Source organism: Balaenoptera musculus, chromosome 14 (assembly GCF_009873245.2).
Source record: "Balaenoptera musculus isolate JJ_BM4_2016_0621 chromosome 14, mBalMus1.pri.v3, whole genome shotgun sequence".
Taxonomy (NCBI): Eukaryota; Metazoa; Chordata; class Mammalia; order Artiodactyla; family Balaenopteridae; genus Balaenoptera; species Balaenoptera musculus.
The window spans coordinates 51,513,564-51,532,020 of record NC_045798.1 but is presented as its reverse complement, the minus strand read 5'-3'; the positions used below and the strand labels follow the sequence as shown (position 1 = coordinate 51,532,020).

Sequence of the window (18,457 nt, the reverse complement as noted above, 5' to 3'; positions counted from 1 at the left end):
GGAAGATCACCCCTCTCTGAGAAGAGACTAAAAACTATAAGAAAGATCTAGAAGAGCCCAATATTTGGAGGACCATTTAGAATTACACATATCAAGAGTCCCTGAGAGAATTAATATATTCTGCCATAAAATAACAGGTGCTTCTAATGCCCTTGTATCAGTCATTCATTCAATAATTATCAGTGGAGTACCTAGCTATCCAACAGGAAAATATCAAATTATGTTATTTTTAAGAAGACAAAGAGGGACTTCCCGGGTGGTGCAGTGGTTAAGAATCTACCTGCCAATGCAGGGGACAAGGGTTCGAGCCCTGGTCCAGGAAGATCCCACATGCCGCGGAGCAACTAAGCACGTGTGCCACAACTACTGAGCCTGCACTCTAGAGCCCGTGAGCCACAACTACTGAGCCCGCGTGCCACAACTACTGAAGCCAGTGCGCCTAGAGCCCATGCTCCACAACAAGAGAAGCCGCCGCAATGAGAAGCCCGTGCACCGCAATGAAGAGTAGCCCCCGCTCGCCACAACTAGAGAAAGCCCACGTGCAGCAATGAAGACCCAACGCAGCCGAAAAGAAATAAATTAAAAAAGAAAGAAGAAAATTAATTTTAAAAAAAGACAAAGAAATTATACATTTTAGGAAAAACTCCTACCACAAAATGTATATAGCTTTAAGGGAGAGCTTAAAATTTATACAGCTTAAACTTCTCTTATGTAAGTTTACCTACATGCAAATTTCAATATCTCAACAATGCTGGACAACTGAATTTTATTCTTAGAAAAGCATGAGTGTCTTACCTATTATAACTACAGAATAAATCTACATAAAGAAGTGATGTCATCTTAACTTAAATGCCTCTACTATGTTTCTGTAGAGTGTTATACATAAAACAACAGTTTTCCTAGGTTTCATGTAGAATTCACTCTATCTAATCAGAAGTAATTTAAAAGCACTTTTCTTACCGGGTTAGTGGCATTCTGTTTCCAAAGGTGCAGTGCCCCGTGGAAAGCATGAGCAATGATCATGGAGCCATCTTCACTGAACTGGCAATCATAAAATCCCAGGGTATTGCCACCTACTTCTCCTACTCGAACCTATTCAACAATAGATGGAAAACAATTCATAACCAATTTCTCAAAACAGAAATCACTCATTCCAGAGATTATGTTCTCACTTATTTAACGTACACAAAGGCAAATATTTGCAGCTCTAGGAATACAGACTTGGGATTTATTGTCTAATAAACCCAGTTTTCTGTTCCTTAAGTATTCACATTTTACCTGTTCTAGCCAAACTCCTGACTCTTCATCTGGAGCCCAAAGAATCATGGTTTTATCCATTGAGGCAGACAACAATCTCATTGGCTGTTGCAGAACACCATCTAAAGAAGAAAAACAAAACAACTAATGCCTTTGGGTGATCAACAGGCATCCTGTTTGTAGATTACCAGAAAAACACAACATGGGTACTATAAGAACATTCACTGTTGCACTGCAATAGCAAAACATTGGAAACAACACAAAAGTCTATCAGTAGAAGACCAGATAAACAACTTGTGGTAATATTTAGACAATGAAATATTATACTGCAATAAAAATAAGTAAATTAGAGTTACATTAATCCAAACCATGTTAAGCTAAAAAGGCAGGTCATAAGAGGACAAATGCATATTGAGATCAAGTTTTAATAGCTGTAAAACAATACTGTTTATGGTTACATAAATGTGCAGTAAAAGTATAAAAATATGCATGGGAATAATATACACTGAATTCAGCCTCAAGGGAAGGATGAAGGGGAAAAGCTTCAGGAAAAACTATACAGGGATCCCCAGTATCTATAGTATCTAATTTATCTTTTTTTAACTGCAGCAAATATGGCATAATATAATAAAAGCTGGATGGTGTTACCTGAGCATTAATTATTGCTATGCTCTACTCTTGTCTTGGGGAAGGGGCTGGGGGAAGAACACGAGGCTGCCGCCGTGCGCACCTCTACACCCCAGCATCAGCCGTCACTCCATAAACAGAAGTTAAGGGCAAATGAAAGAGTGGGAAGTCTTTACTTTTTCATAAATGATGTATCTTGGTATTACCAACTTTGTATTTCCAAGGGTAAAGGTTCCAGTGAAGTTGGCTTGAAAGTCAACTTCTCTTAAATCCCATAAGGACTAGGTAAAAACTTTAAAGAAAAAAAGTTAAAAGGCATATGGCAGTTTTGGCATCATGGCAGGAATCATACTTTTCCTCTCTTAGAGATACAATTTTCAATGGAATTGAGTATCTAGCAGAACAGGGCTGCAGTATTACACTTTCCCAACTTGAAACTGTCTTATAGTTGAGATTTCTAATTACACTCAAAAAATATCCTCTACTTCATTTGTTCAGCTTAAAATTCTGTAAGTGAGATTGTACTGAAATGACAGCTTTGTGTATGTTTTTCTTCCTACCTTTGTAAAATGAAGGCTGCCAATGAACTGCATTTACCCAGTTTTCGTGACCAGCCAGCACAGTCTCCAGAGTAACCGCAAATGCTATTTTAATACCTGCAACAACAAAAAAAGGATTCTCTCCACAAAGCTCTTCTAAAAAGAACATTTTCAAAACCAGCTCGGTTGTACAATTATGTCCAAAAAAAAAAAACTGAACAGAACATGATTTATTTTCAACAAAAAGCGTTCATTCTAAATTTCATTAACTTTACCCATTGTTCAAAACTACAGGAGAAAAAAGTTCTAAAGATATATAAATTTTTTTTACATTTTCGCTACCTAGTCATAATAAAAATTAAGGAATATGTTTTATTTAAAATTTTCAAGGATAGCTACTCTTACACTGCAATTAAAAAACAAAAACAGGGAATTCCCTGGCGGTCCAGTCAGTGGGACTCCGCACTTTCACTGCCAAGGGCCTGGGTTCAGTTCCTGGTTAGGGAGCTAAGATCCTGCAAGCCACACAGTATGGCCAAAAAAAAAAAAACTCAAAAAAACAAAAACAGACATGCCAGCCTCCTTGCTATCCTCACTCATTTTGTGTAATAAAGTACCATTAAAAAAAAAAAACCTAAGATAAATGCAGAAATAAAGGAAGTCAAATCAGTACTGTGACCTTTCAAACAAAATAATTAATGAAAATATCACAAAAATGTTCATATTTGGAAATAGCTACTCACAATATGCTGGTTATAGTATTTCTTGGTTCATAAATCTGTTACCAAATCTCAACTCCAATGGGCTTTACAACCAAGAAGAGTAATAACAAAGAAGAGTATTCCTGGATGAAGTGTTTACTGAGGACTAACTTTATAATTTAGATACACATCCAAAAATATCTCCTTCAAATACAACATTCCAACAGGATCTACCATGGAGGGTTATTGTTCCGATGCCAGACAGTAAGAAAATCAGAATTATATATACTACTCAAATGTAGGGATTTAGTTGTCTCTGATGAATATCCTCCAAAAATGGTATGAATAATTCACATTAACCCTTTACATCTTCCTATGCTAAAACTGCAAATTAAGTAATATTTTACAAACTAATTTATTGAGAAAATAACATTATTTCCAGCAATTTAAAAAAATCTCACTAACATGGTTTAGAAAGTAAGTTTCATATATGAAAAATGACTTACCCTCACATAAAAATAAAAAAGGAAAAATACATATATCAGTTTTAGCTAGGGATCTGATACTTCTGAAAACCTAACCTTCACATATGTGTGTAGTGAAACATACGTAAATCAGCTAGGAAACCTGAGTATTGTTAAATCAAATATTTTCATTATTACTCACTTTCACTTTCTATATTAAAAGTATTTTCTTTCAGTCTTATATTATCATCTTCCTGAGCTTCTAAAAATGTCGATTTTATATACAGCCTCCATATGCGTATCAGGCAATCTTGTGAACAGCTTGCTAGGAAAAGATCTCTACCTAAGTAAAAAAACAAATTTTATTACTTTTAAAACATCCTATTCTTAAATTTAAATATAAGAGTTCTTCTTCTACAATATACACATTTATCGATTTCCTGAAAAAATTAGACTTTGCTTCCTTATCCTTCATTCATTTGACCTATATTCATTTTCAATAACACTGACAAATATACAGACAATGATAATAAATGGTTATAATATGTGGTATTCCTATACAATCTACTAATTTCTACAAAGAACTTCTCAAGAATGTCTGCATGTGTAACAACTAGTGTCCTCTTATAAATATCAACTTGCTTCATCCTCTACCAACCCAACTAATAGTTAATACAAGGGATAAGTATCCTCTTTTCTAATTGGGCCAATAGGAGAATGTTACATACAAAGAAAATTTTAAATTAAAACATACACGGGGGACTTCCCTGGTGGTACAGTGGTTAAGACTCCATGCTCCCAATGCAGGGGGCCCAGGTTCAATCCCTTGTCAGGGAACTAGATCCCACATGCATGCCACAACTAAGAGTTCACATGCCACAACTAAGGAGCCAGCAAGCCACAACTAAGGAGCTCGCCTGCTGCAACTAAGACCCAGCACCACCAAATAAATAAATAAATAAATATTAAAAAAAAAAATAAGAGGCTGCTTTGAAATTACACATACTTGTCCCCATTATATGTACTTTAGCAAAATTTCATACTGACCAAAGGCTGCCCATTCCACGCCTCTTATCCAATCCTCATGTCCAGATAGAAAAAGCACTTTCTGAAACTAGTAAGATAACAAAAATCATAGGACTTGATGTAAGAATTTAATATTTTCATGTATATCAGTGACTTCATTTGGTCTCAGCCAGTCTGACTGCATTGCTTTTTTTTTTTTACTGGGAACACTATCTGATCAGACATCAGATAGAGCTCTCATTTGGGAATGAAAAATCTCATAATCATCCAAATTTAACTGAGCAATCCTGAGCAGATAATATCTGTAGTTCTCAAATACACTCAACATTCACAAGGTAAAATGACATATGCTGTGGACACAATATAGAAAAAAGCTGGGTGGTTGAACATTCAGTAATTTTTAACTTTCTTATAAAATGCAAAGAAACAAATACCTCTGTTATTAACTAAACGAGCCTAGAGTTAACCAACCCTCTTTCTGAAACTTCCCTCTAGTTTAACCACTCAAAGAATAGGTAAAGCCCAGAAGGACAAATAACCACTGCTAGGGAGGACAAAACACTACTAACACTACTACAGCATCTTCCTTCTCTTCTTCTCCACCTAACGACCTGTTTCCCCCAACGACTCTGGACCTGGTAGCCAAAGCAGCAGTATACCTGGTGTTCAAAGAGTGAAAAACTGTTTAATGGAAGACTGCCAGAAAAGATTCTCCTATTGGATTATTTAGATTGGAACATTCCCAAAATTCTATAATCTAGAAATAATCTGTATTAAGATATGTAATTAAGCAGAACCTAATTCTAGCCTCTTAAGAAACATCATTAATTACCTGATCGTTCTGTTGAACAAATAAGTGAATTTTGCAGTCATCATCGCCACATGCTAATATTGGTACTGGTGGGGGGAAAAGAGGCATCGCTGTAAGTATTCCATTGTATGTTATGACTATCACCTATGCTGGATCCTAAGCTCTAGGTAAAGAATCCTGACTTCTGCTTCCCACACCACTGAACAAATAAATTGAAAGTACTCAATAAACGTCTTTAGGAATAAAATGAATATTCTAAAATGTTCCATTAAATGGTTACTCGGCAAAGAATGATTATTAACTGAGAATCCTTTCCTTTATTCTGTTTCATTTACAATAGAAGGAGCAGTAAATAGAGAAGCTCGAGAGCAAGCTGGGAGCATTTAACTATGTCAGCCAGAAGACTAACAGGAAATGTTGTCAGCCCAAGTGAATAATAAAATTTCCGGGAGAGCTACTATGAGCCCAGCATCAGGGCTACTGCACAAAGATTTAAGGGTATGTTTGTTACTTTGAGGACACTACATTTTGAGAATTTGATAGTAAAACAAAATCCATGAAGTAATTAAAGAAAATAAAAGAGCATATAATTAACTATGTGGATAAAAAGTTATGAAAGGTGTGACTGTAAAATTAGTTTTCTTTAAATCAACTTAAAAAAAAAAAAAAAAAAAGCCAAAAACTCCAGTCACTTGGCCTCAACGTAGATGCGAAGAAATCAAAATCTATGTAATGAAACCAGAATGTGCGTAGTTCCTCCTCCTGGGGAGCCCTCGCACAAAGTGGAACGTCACGTGAGACCACAGAGTCGCAGCTCCTGCTGCAAAGGGCAAAAGAGCCTGGAGGCTTCCAGGCCCGGCCTCTCCCCACCAGGTCTGTCCTCCAGGTAACTGAGGGGGCACGAGACTGTCTGACTTGCACTGGCCATCATCTTTGTGGAGGATCATCAAAGATAGGTACAGATGGGTTTCACAGCAAAAGGGGAGTTTTTTCTTTGGCGATTTTAAGTGGTCTTAGGCAAACTGTCATTACGCAGGGTGCTGTCATCATGAAGGATGCTGTCATTATGCAGGTGCAGGGGCTGTCACCTTGAGAGAAATACTCACATGATCCATGTTCAGTACTTTCTCAACTTATCCCAGACCTTCACCTTCTATAGAGCTAGGTAATTTTCCCAAATTACATCTATATACATCGACAGCATATTTGATAAATAGCAGTACCAATCTTGAGTACATATTGAGTCACTTAAATTTTTAACTGCTACTAAAGTTTCTAATAGCCACCCCCCCTTAATCCCCCTTGACCTTATGTTTTATACACAGATCATTTGAATACTGAGAACAGAAGTATGTTATCCATGTCTCAACTTGTTTCCTGAAAACATTTAGACACAAAATTGAGATCCAGTATGTTTCTTTTAGGTTCTGGTTGTATGGGGATATAAAAATACATTCCTCTTTTAATATACACTTAGCAGGATACTCACCATCAGTATTAGGCAAAAAAGACAAGCAGAGAGCCAGAGTGAATCCATTTCCAAAGTCCAAGGTCTGAAGGCATGTCACTAAGAAATAATAAAACACATCATGAACAACTAACTCTGAGTGTATCCACCTTAGAGGTTGGGTAGCATCATCAGATGTCAGCAGGGAGATGAGAGAAGTCAGTCCTGAGCCACCAGTGATGACGGGAATTTAAATGGCCAATTTCTAACAAGGTTACAGAGAACAAAAAGACTTATATGAAAAGACTTTGAAGGAATTTACATTATCAAACAGTTTGGTAAAGAGGAATTATGGAAAAGTGCAAAAGAAACAAACATGTAGATTAGAATTCTAACATTTTTAAAACAGCTTGAAAGACTGAAAAATTACATGAATGCTCTTCTAAGTTGTCCTTCATCTGATAATTAAATTACTTAATTTCATTTGTTTGGATCACAATGTCTGTAAACTTACCTTCAGAACCCTGTTTAGACCAGACTCGAACAGTAGAATCAGAAGCTGCGGACACCATCAGTGCAGGTAATGCAACGTCCGATGCCCTCCTCTGGTGAACAGCATGCACTGCATAAACAGGTCCTTCATGGCCATGGAGGTGGACTGCTTTTAAAAGCTGAATCACAAAGAATAACAAAAACATTATGATAAAAAAGGAATTATCAGTTTAACCTGCATTTAACTAGAATCAGAGGACTAAAGGTACTGTTAAAATGCCTGATAAAGAAATAAGTCCTCTCAACTGAGAAGAATGTAAACGTGTGAGAATCCTGCCTGATCATATTAACTATACACAAAATGTGCATACCCTTTGACACAGCAATCTCACATCTGAGAATCTACTCTGAGAGAGCAGTACTAGTTTAACAAGTAATAAAAGACAAATGCAGAAGGACATTCATCACACACTCTTTAGGAAAACTTCAATCAACCTATAAGTATTAATAGGAAACTGATTAAATAATTGTAGACACATATTCTAAGCCAACAAAAAGGATAATGCATGCTTATTACCATGGAAAGACATGCATGACGTTGACATTTTTGAAGAATATAGGCCAGCTTTGTGGACTGTCCCTCCTCTTGGATTAGTCTGATATTTCCTCACGAACAGACTCAGGGTGTACATTTTGAAGTCACCACTACGTAAGTGCATCACATCAGGAGGCACACAATGTCAGTTTGTCCCACTTCTAGTAAAATTAACCGTGATATTTTAGTAGAGGTAGTGTCTGCCATGTTTTTTCACTGTGAAATTAATTTTTTTTTGGGTGGTAATATGTGAGATTTTACTTTGGGATGGAGTAAATACTCTATTTTCCATCAAACTTTTACCAGGTATTTTTAGCATCCACTCATAATACTTACCTGTATCAAGCAGAGTTACAAAATGGATAAATGACAAAAAGAACTGGGAAATCCCATCTGTTTATCAAGTCTTCTAGCTTGCCACGCAAGATTATTCCCTGCGGCATCATTTCTATTTTGGATCTATTTTTTAGAGTTCCAAATATGTGAGATTCTACCACTTCCTTTGAGAGGTACCTTTTGTAAACTGTTGTCTGCTGAAACAGAGGTGTCTCTTAAATGTCTCCTCAATTATTTTCTCATTTAGTTAAGCAGAATTCTGCCACTCAAGAAGGTAATTGATAGTTATGTATAAGGGTCTGTACACTAACTTCCTGTAATCATTAACCTTTGGCTTCTCTGAAAAAAACACTTTTTAAAACTCAAGTAGAATAAAGTCACTTTCATGTATAATTATACACACATAACCAGAGATCTGGCACAATGTTCATTAAAATGTTAACTGTTGAAATTTTGTATCTTTTTCCTCCTTCCTATCTTTCTGTATTTAAACTTTACATGAGTCTGTATCATTACCCCCTGAAACATTAAATCTATGGAAAAACTCACTTCACATGCTTTTTTTTTCTATTTTATTTATTTTTTTAAAAATTGAAGTATAGTTGATTTACAATGTTGCATTGTGTTAGTTTCTGGTGTACAGTTTTATAATATATATACATATATATATGTATATACACACATACGTATTCTTTTTCATTATAGTTTATTACAGGATATTGAATATAGTTCCCTGCGCTACGCAGTAGGACGTTGTTGTTTATCTGTTTTATATATAGTAGTTTGTATCTGCTAATCCCAAACTCCTAATTTATCCCCACTCCCACCTCCTTTCCCCTTTAGTAACCATAAGTTTGTTTTCTATGTCACTTCACATCTTTTAAGCAGGGTTGTATTTCAACCATTAGAGAACCTTAAAACCTCAAACAAAACAAATCTCTCAAGTTCACCGGCTTTTAAAAAAATGATGCCCACTGTTCAGAGACTCAAATCTCTCATTATACCAGCTTAGAATTATTTCCTTTTATCAGAAGTCAAGATGTAGTGAACACCTGTGTGCATGGAAATGCATACCAGAAGGAACCTTTAAGCCTCTATGGTTATAATATGTGACTTCTTCCCCCAAGTCCTCTTATTCCCTTCATCCCTCTTTTATGCCCTTCATCTTCCTCCTTGTTTGGCCTCACATTCTACTTTCCGGTCCGTCTCTAAGTTCGTTGTCTGCCATCAGATACTCAGCCTGCAATCCTCTCTACTGACAGAAGCGTAGGGCAGCACTGAGGAAAGAGTCTTGCAAGTCTCAACTCAAGGTCTCAAAAATGAGTGCTCAAATGGCTCTCTCTGGATTCCTCTGCCAAGGTAAATCCAAACAGGAGCTGCTTTGCTACACAACCATTAGAACTCTCATTCAAGTCTAAGTGATTCCACAATCCCCTCCTCCACACCTGTCCCGTCTCTGGCCGGCAATACAAGTAACATATTAACAACTGAATTCCACATCTTCCCTCTAACTTGCCGATTTTGCTTTGTACAAGTATCTTTCTTCCAGAGCCCCGAGCCAGAATCCCACTCTTTTTGATTTCTCACTCCTCTACCCAATAGCTCCCTACTCCTTTGACAACTATCTAGTCAATACCAAAATCATTTTCCTTCAAAAATATATCCCATAGCTCTTCCTTCGTATTTTTTTCCTGTCCTAATTTGGCACGCTCCTGTCAGATTCATCTTCTTTGGTATTCATACTCCACTGGTTAGAAATCCTCAATGACTTCCAAATGCCTGCCAATAAAAAACAAACTCTTGAAGCAAGTATTCAAATTCTCACGAGATCTTCTCCTTCTCTACTTCTCTAGTATTACAGCCCATAAGTGTTGTCTAGAAACATTTCCAAAACTGTGTTCCTCAAAGTTACAAGGGATACTAAAAGATCTGAAGGGAAAAAAAAAAAAAAAATCAGACTTGAAGTAAGTTTAGGAAATATTAGTTAAACAGAGATAAGCAGGTTTTTCCATATCAGAACTTTTCAGAGTCTTCACTATGCTCACGGGCACTGTGATTCTCTAAGAGAAGTATATGATATGCATTGTTTCCCAAACTTGACTGGCCACATCAATAACTGAGAGATGAATAATTCCCTGAACAAGCTCTGGAAAGCCCTGCCCTTAAAACATCTTAGGCTTTGGTTAACACTGGATACTTCTGAGCAAATGGTCTCCTTTCTTACCTGCACTTTGATTCACGCATTTTCCCTACCTGGAACCCTCACCACTTTAATGTTTCCTAAGGAAATCACCTCACACTATCAGACGCAACCCAAAGGCCGCCTCTTAAATCTCTAGTGAACTTCCACAGCAGCATGGTTGTGGTACAGCAAGTGAAATCACGCACCCACAGAGCCACCTTTGTACTTCAGTTATTCAAGCACATTTTGCCTTCAAAACTATGTACACGATTCATGAATAGGATTCTGCCTCATCTACTACACCTTCCGCATGGCAGATGTTCAAACATCTGATGCACTAATTTTACATTTTTAATCTTTGCTTGTGACTAGAAACAACCTAAATGTCTATCAGTAGAGGTCCATACACACCCAGTATTGCATATTATAACATCACTCAGAATTATGTAAATCTATATCCACGTGATAACTGCTGTCCTATGCACAGAGCAGTATTAATTTTTGCTACCAATGAAAACAAGACAAACATCCCCTGTAAGAGCAGTTTGAAAATTATTCCAAATGATGAGAAATTCACAGAAATGACTGACAGCATATGAATACAGAAGCAGATTACAGGAAAGGGTACAAGGCCTGTGAAGTATGGAAGATACAGGATCTGGATTACTGATAAGCAAGAATGAGGAAACTTCATAAAGGAAGAACACAGCAGAAATGAGGGAGAAGACTGAAAATAAATATAGATATAACAGTCATTTCTTATAACCATAAACATGTCTACCCACCTGATTATTCTCTATTTCCCAGTGAATCACTTGATTATCAGATCCTCCAGAAACTAATTCAGTAGAAGGAGCTGAAAAAAAATCATACCTCAGTAAACATTTTAATTCTTTTCCAGCTATTTTGAAAAATTTCAAAGCTACAGAAAAGACAAAAGAAAACTCATATACCTTTACCTAGCTTCACCAACTGTTTAGATTTTGCCATATTTGCTCAATTATCTTGCTCTATGTACACACACACACCCTTTTTTGTTTTTGACAAACGATTTAAAAATAAGTTGGAGAGACTTCCCTGGTGGCGCAGTGGTTAAGAATCTGCCTGCCAACGCGTGGGACGTGGGTTCGAGTCCTGGTCCAGGAAGATCCCACATGCCACGGAGCAACTAAGCCAGTGCGTCACAACTACTGAGCTTGTGCTCTAGAGCCTGCGAGCCACAACTACTGAGCCTGTGCTCTAGAGCCTGCGAGCCACAACTACTGAGCCCACGTGCCACAACTACTGAGCCCACGTGCCACAACTACTGAAGCCTGCATGCCACAACTACTGAAGCCCACGCGCCTGGAGCCCATGCTCCGTGACAAGAGAAGCCACCACAGTGAGAAGCCCACGCACCGCAACGTAGAGTAGCCCCCGCTCGCCGCAACTAGAGAAAGCCCGCGTGCAGCAACCAAAACCCAATGCAGCCAAAAATAAATAGATAAAATAAATAAATTTACAAACAAACAAACAAAAAAGATGTTCAACATTATTAAAAAAAAAATAAGTTGGAGACATGATGACCTCTGATCCTTAAATATTTTACCATTTTTCCCAAGAACTGGAACATTCTCCTGCATTACCACAATACAATTATCACATTCAAGAATTTTAACACTGATACAATATTGTTACGTAATACATAATCCATATTAAAATTTCCCCAAATTGTCCCAGTAATGTCTTTTATAGCTTTTTTTTTTTAAAGTTAGAATCTAAGGACCACACATTGCGCGTTTGGTTGTCACATCTTTTTAGTCTCCTTTACTCTTGAATAGTTTCCCAGTTCCCTCCTTTTTTGTGACAGTGAGAGTCCAGGCCAGTTGTTTTGCAGAATGTCCCTCAATCTGGATATGTCTGGTTGTTTCCTCATAAGATTCAGGCTAAACACTTTTGGCAGAAATAACATATATGAGACATTACAGTCAACTGCTGCTATCAAGTAGTACATGACATATTTTTGAGATCAGACACATTTCAAAATAGCTCTTTTAAACATTTACAACTTTTTGTTGAAGACAGAAAAAAAAGGGAGTAAGAACCAAAAAAGGGGGAAATAATCTAACATAATTTTGGTTTGGATTTTGCATCCATTTGTTTCTTCTGGCTTATGTCTAGATAGTTAGGTTAAGAAGCTGGGGGATTGTCTAAAGAACATTACATTTATACTCAGAAGTCCCAGGTTCATGTCCTAACCCTGCTGCCAGCCAGCTGTGATCTTGGACTTTAATTTCTTCATGTGTCACAGAAATTAAGCCATTTATCTAACTATATGATTTTGATAATTACTATAAGGTACATGAAGGTATGTGTTAAAAATCAGACACTTTAAAAATATGAAATGGTATTATTAAAATTTTATACGTCACTGATACATGGGTTAGAAAGAATACATGAGTTATCTGACAGTGGAGCCAAATCTGAGAAAACCAATCATAATAGAGATTACAGTGATACAACAAGCAGTTCATTTTATGTAACCTAACTTTTAAAGGGAAAATAAAATATACAAGCCCAAATTAATATTTTATAACAAATCCCTATACTGAGATTCAAGTAGTCTTTAATGTCATCTGGTGGCAATTAATATAATTACAACTGTGTTTTAGTATCTGCGCTAACAGCCACTCTTTCTAAGATTTAATGGTTTTTACTGACCTACTGCGACTAATACTGCATCATCAACTGAGGTAAGTAATTTATTAAACATTTTTTTTAATGTCACAGATAAAAATCATAGCCAAGTCTCACTAATTCAGGAAATGCTGCATTTGTGCCTGGCTCAGAATGCTCTCAATACATATTTAATAAACGGAATAATAAAATTAATTGAGAATCCATAAGAATACTACTGGAGGTATATTTAAGACATCTGAGGAAATTCCATAGGATTTTAGAAGCCCACCTAAAAGCATTCTTAATTAAAAATTCTGGAGCTATGGAATCTTAGAGATGGAAGAGACCTGGAGATAATCTAGTCCAGCAATTCTCAGACTTTTTGATATCAGGATTCCTTTACACTCTTAAAATTTTTTCAGGACCCCAAAGACCGTTTGTTTATATAGGCTATATGTACCAATATTAACCACATTAGAAATTAAAACTGAGAAATATGAAAAATACTTGTTTATTAGTTTACTTAAAAATAACGATGAACGGGGCTTCCCTGGTGGCGCAGTGGTTGAGAATCTGCCTGCCAATGCAGGGGACACGGGTTTGAGCCCTGGTCTGGGAAGGTCCCACATGCCACGGAGCAACTGGGCCCGTGAGCCACAACTACTGAGCCTGCGCGTCTGGAGCATGTGCTCCGCAACAAGAGAGGCCGCGATGGTGAGAGGCCCGCGCACCGCCATGAAGAGTGGCCCCCACTTGCCACAACTAGAGAAAGCCCTCACACAGAAACGAAGACCCAACACAGCCATAAATAAATAAATAAATAAATAAATAAATGAATAAATAAATCCAAAGTTAAAAAAAAAAAATAACGATGAACCCCATTACATAAATAACATTTTTATGGGGGGAACCTTGTATTTTCCAAAACAAAAAATTAATAAGAAGAAAGGCACTGTTTTATATTTCAGCAAATCTCTTTAATGTCTGACTTTATTAGAATACAGCTGGATTTTCATATCTGCTTCTGTATTTAACCTGTTGTACTATCCCACACCATGCAGCCACTGGAAAATGGCACTGCGTACTTGTGACGGAATGAGAATGAAAACTACGAATAACTTATTATTACTCTGAAAATAATTTTGACCTCACAGGTGTCAAGAATCACTCAGGGTCCCCTGATTCAGTCCAAACATTTACTTTTCATATGTTACTAAGATGAAACTGAGGTCAACAGAGATGCAATGCCCTGCCTAAAAAAACAATAGCTTGTCTGTGGTAGAAAGAGACCTACAAGCCAAATCTTTTGAATCCCAACCTGGGCCTCAACACAGGCCCTGATTACAGGCTTTGGATCAAAAGCAATGGTGGGGTCTTGCCTCAGTAATGGGCTGCCTCTACCTTGATCCTAAGCACCGCTGTGTTATCCATGCTTCAATTGCTATAAAGTAAAAGTACAGGTCAGACAGTTCACTGGGCATACCATTTTTCTTCTATTTTCCAATTGCATAATATCAGATAAGCTAATGCTAAATTAAGAAAAGTCAGATTAATACTTACAACCATCCTGTTTACAAATCCACTGTATGCAGTTGACTCGAGCAGTGTGACCATTCAGGTTGGTAATAACAACACTTTTCTTTAGAGAAGAAAACACTTGTTAGTAAATTAGAATTTATCCTACAGAGGAATTAATAAATTAATAAAAATCAGATTTCAGTGTTTTTGATGCTAATAAAAGGTTCAGTATTACTTCAAACAGAATCACCTTCCTTTATGAACTATTAACCATGGCTTAAATCATCCATTCACTTTTTAATTCATTCCTGCCTTTCTCCCCACTCCACATTCACTCACCTCTGTACTCTTCTTGTCTGGGAAGCCTGTCTTGAAATCCCAGACCAGATAAGGACCTGCGTTCCCACATGTCTTAGGGCCTACTTCTACCAAGCTCGCACCAATTTGAGAATTTGGTTGACCAAAAAACCCTTCAAGAGAGGAATTCGTGATTAATGGATACAAATTCGTGGCTCACTTTGTATGCCTTGGCTGATCTGGTGTTGGGTTCTTCGGCCTTAATGACCCAAGGTCACCAGGCCACAACTACTAAGGTCCTCAAACATCAGATCCCTTCAGGGCCTACAGCCAGGTTCCCTGAAGACCCTCAGATTGCTGCTTTCACCAATGTCACTCCACACTTGGGCTTTCTTTTCTTCCCCCACTGCTGAAGACTCTATGCCTACTGAACCCTCCACTTTATAGCCCCTTTCTCTACTGATTGCCTAGAGCACTGGCTTGATACCTACTTGTACGTCAACTGGAATTCTCATGGCTGAGAAAAAGGTTTACAGGGGTAAATGTGCATAAAATAACATATTTCACATATGGGTTGAGGTTAGGAAACAATTTAAAGCATTTCATTGTCTTTCTCACTAGAATCAGTATTCCTTGATGGGCAGGAGTTATTACCCATTATCTTTGTGTCATCACCACTCAGTTCAAGATTAGTCCATAAAGGGTCTTCAAAAGTTTGTTGAATGAACATCATCCCCAAAACTTTACTTTAGCATCTGACGTGTTCTTATTCTTATATTTCATTAAATACCCAGCCAACAAATATTTAACAAAACAAAATAAGTATTTTTTAGGCTCCATACACTTTTTTTTGATGTTAAAATCCCCTAACATGGCCAGCAGATTATCATTAAAAATAAAAATGTGATAGAGGGCATGGGGCACAAACCCATTAAACAGGTGCAGAGAGACAGGCTTCCAAAGCCTTGGTTAATAGCCACTGTAAAGTTTACCCTTGGTTCTAAGTGCTTTATCTTGCCAGTTAACAGTGCATGGTAATAACAAAACAAAAACTGGGAGGAGATGAGCAAGCGCAAGATAAGAAAAATGAATACAACTATTTCATTTATAAGTTCAAATCTGCAACGGATGTGAGGATGACAGAATTTTTTTTAATTGAAGTATACTTGATTTACAACATTTCAGGTGCACAACAAAGTGGTTCAGTCATATATATATATATATATATATATACATATATTTATATGTATATATATATATTCTTTTTCAGATTCTTTTCCATTGTAGGTTATTACAACATATTGAATATAGTTCCCTGTGCTATACAGTAGGTCTTTGTTGTTGATCTATTTTATATACAGTAGTGTGTATCTGTTAATCCCAAACTCCTAATTTATCCCTCCCCCTCTTCCCCTTTGGTAACCGTAAGTTTGTTTTCTATGTCTGTGAGTCTATTTCTGTTTGGTAAATAAGTTCATTTGTATCATAATTTAGATGCCACCCATAAGCAATACCATACGATATTTGTCTTTGATTTACTTCACTTAGTATGATAATCTCTAGGTCCATCCATGTTGCTGCAAATGGCATTACCTCGTTCTTTTTTACGGCTGAGTAATATTCCATTGTATATATATACCATGTCTTCTTTATCCATTCATCTGTTGATGGAAACTTACGTTGCTTCTATGTCTTGGCTACTGTAAACAGCACTGCTATGAACAATGGGGTGCACATATCTTTTCGAATTAGAGTTTTTGTCTTTTCCAGATATATGCCCAGGAGTGGGATTGCTGGATCATACGGTAACTCTATTTTTAGGTTTTTAAGGAACCTCTACACTGTTCTCCATAGTGGCTACACTAATTTACATTTCTCCCAACATTGTAGGAGGAGGGTTCCCTTTTCTCCACACCCTCTCCAGCATTTATTGTTTGTAGACTTTTTGATAATGGTCACTCTGACCTGTGTGAGGAGAAACCTCATTGTAGTTTTGATTTGCATTTCTCCAATAATTAGCGATGTTGAGCATCTTTTCATGTGCCTGCTGGCCATCTGTATGTCTAGGATGATGGAATTTTTAATCAAATTAATAAAGCAGTGAGGTAAGAAAAATATATATCTCCTGCACTGCATTTTAATTTCCAGCACTTTACTTTTTATACTGATGCTCCTTTTGAGAAGCAACACTAACTGCATTGTCCAAAATTAGCCAGGGGGAATGAGGTCATGATGAACTCTGGGAAGAATGCAGAAACTAGTCACTTGAGAAGTGTGACAGGGAAAGGGCCAAGGGTGCAGTTCAGGGAACGGGTAAGTCCTGCCTTATGCCTAGTGCTTAGGGTCCCCATCCCCTATGACCTTTACCCCAACAGCACTTTTCTTTAAAATGTCCATTCTCAAAACTAAAACACAAGTGATATGTCTTTGAAATTCAAGAAAACAAAAGTTTATTAGATAACACTAAGGGAAACACAGAAATGAGATAGCATCTGTGTGATGCCTTCAACCCATACCTAAATTGCACATCTTTTAAAGCTCAAACCGATTCTTTAACAGTACTACAGTTCCCACAGGCGGCTTCGGAAAAGGTTGTCATCATTTGAGACTCTACCTGGGGCTAACAGGCCACTGGTAGGACATGGTGACCCCAGGCTGACGCAGCGCACGAGAGGGCGAGGGGCGAGTCCCGCTCGCCAGAGCCAAACTCCTCGCCCAGACACCCTCCCCGAAGCGGACAGGACAGCACACCCGGTCTCCACGCTCTGGAGCAGCGTCTACAGTCCGCCCCAAGCGCACCCAGCATATTTGGCCCCAGAAGCACACGGGGTCGGGCGTATGGCCACTTCTCTTACCTGAGGGTCATAGAGCACCACGGAACAGGACGTGCCGAAGGCCAGAAGTCCTCCGGGCCCGGAGCTCCAGCTCAGGGCTCCCCGCACCCGGTTCGGGCAGCAAAACACGTGAGAGGTCTCCAGCACGGGTGCCACCATGTTGCTGCCTGGTCAACGGCCGAAAGCTGGGCACGCACTTCCGCCCTCGGAGCGGAACTGCTCGGCCGCCGCGTCTCCCGCTGGCGTTATCCGCACCGCGTTTCCAAGGCGGCCGGGGGCGGGACGGGGGCGACCCCACCCCCCTCCCCTGCCAGTGGTCCTCAGTGCCCGGTTGCCTCTACCAGCGCCTGTCTCCTGGGTCTTAGCCCAGGGAACAAGCACGGCCTTCGTCCCAGGAGGGAAGACCCAACCGGAACAGCTCAGGACCCTCCAGAAAGACCCGGGGCTCGTGTGCCGGGGTGGCGGTAGGAACGTCCCACTGCCCCTCACGGTCGGGCTCCCAGCAGCAGACGAGGCTGGCTCGGTGGGAGCCTTGGCGAGAGAGTCTCCGGCCTCAGAGAGGCGAAGGCGCAGAGGGCCTTGAGGAAAGAGCCCCCGACTGATCTCGGCGCTCAGAGCCCACCCGGACCGCGTCTCCGCCCCCTCCCGCCCTTGCGAGCCCCACGGAGCCGGC

General features: G+C 38.6%; 1 protein-coding gene across 3 annotated transcripts in view; it reads right to left on the bottom strand.

Annotated features, from left to right (window-relative positions):
• The window catches only part of ELP2 (elongator acetyltransferase complex subunit 2), a 45,328-nt gene extending 26,879 nt beyond the window's left edge, over positions 1-18,449 (bottom strand). Inside the window, exons 1-12 of one of the 3 annotated variants that reach the window (XM_036874314.1) lie at positions 17,806-17,967; positions 14,696-14,774; positions 11,263-11,333; positions 7,387-7,543; positions 6,915-6,992; positions 6,118-6,315; positions 5,447-5,511; positions 4,636-4,702; positions 3,791-3,931; positions 2,445-2,540; positions 1,279-1,379; positions 961-1,092 (exon numbers count right to left, since the gene is read on the bottom strand). In XM_036874314.1, coding sequence (XP_036730209.1) covers positions 961-1,092; positions 1,279-1,379; positions 2,445-2,540; positions 3,791-3,931; positions 4,636-4,702; positions 5,447-5,511; positions 6,118-6,315; positions 6,915-6,992; positions 7,387-7,543; positions 11,263-11,333; positions 14,696-14,774; positions 17,806-17,943 — 1,323 coding nt within the window. In that variant the 5' untranslated portion in view covers positions 17,944-17,967. Of the gene's footprint in view, positions 1-960; positions 1,093-1,278; positions 1,380-2,444; positions 2,541-3,790; positions 3,932-4,635; positions 4,703-5,446; positions 5,512-6,117; positions 6,316-6,914; positions 6,993-7,386; positions 7,544-11,262; positions 11,334-14,695; positions 14,775-17,805 lie in introns of all 3 variants that reach the window. The other 2 variants (XR_005022582.1, XM_036874313.1) reach the window with 2 other exon arrangements.
• Between the last annotated feature and the right edge of the window lie 8 nt (positions 18,450-18,457).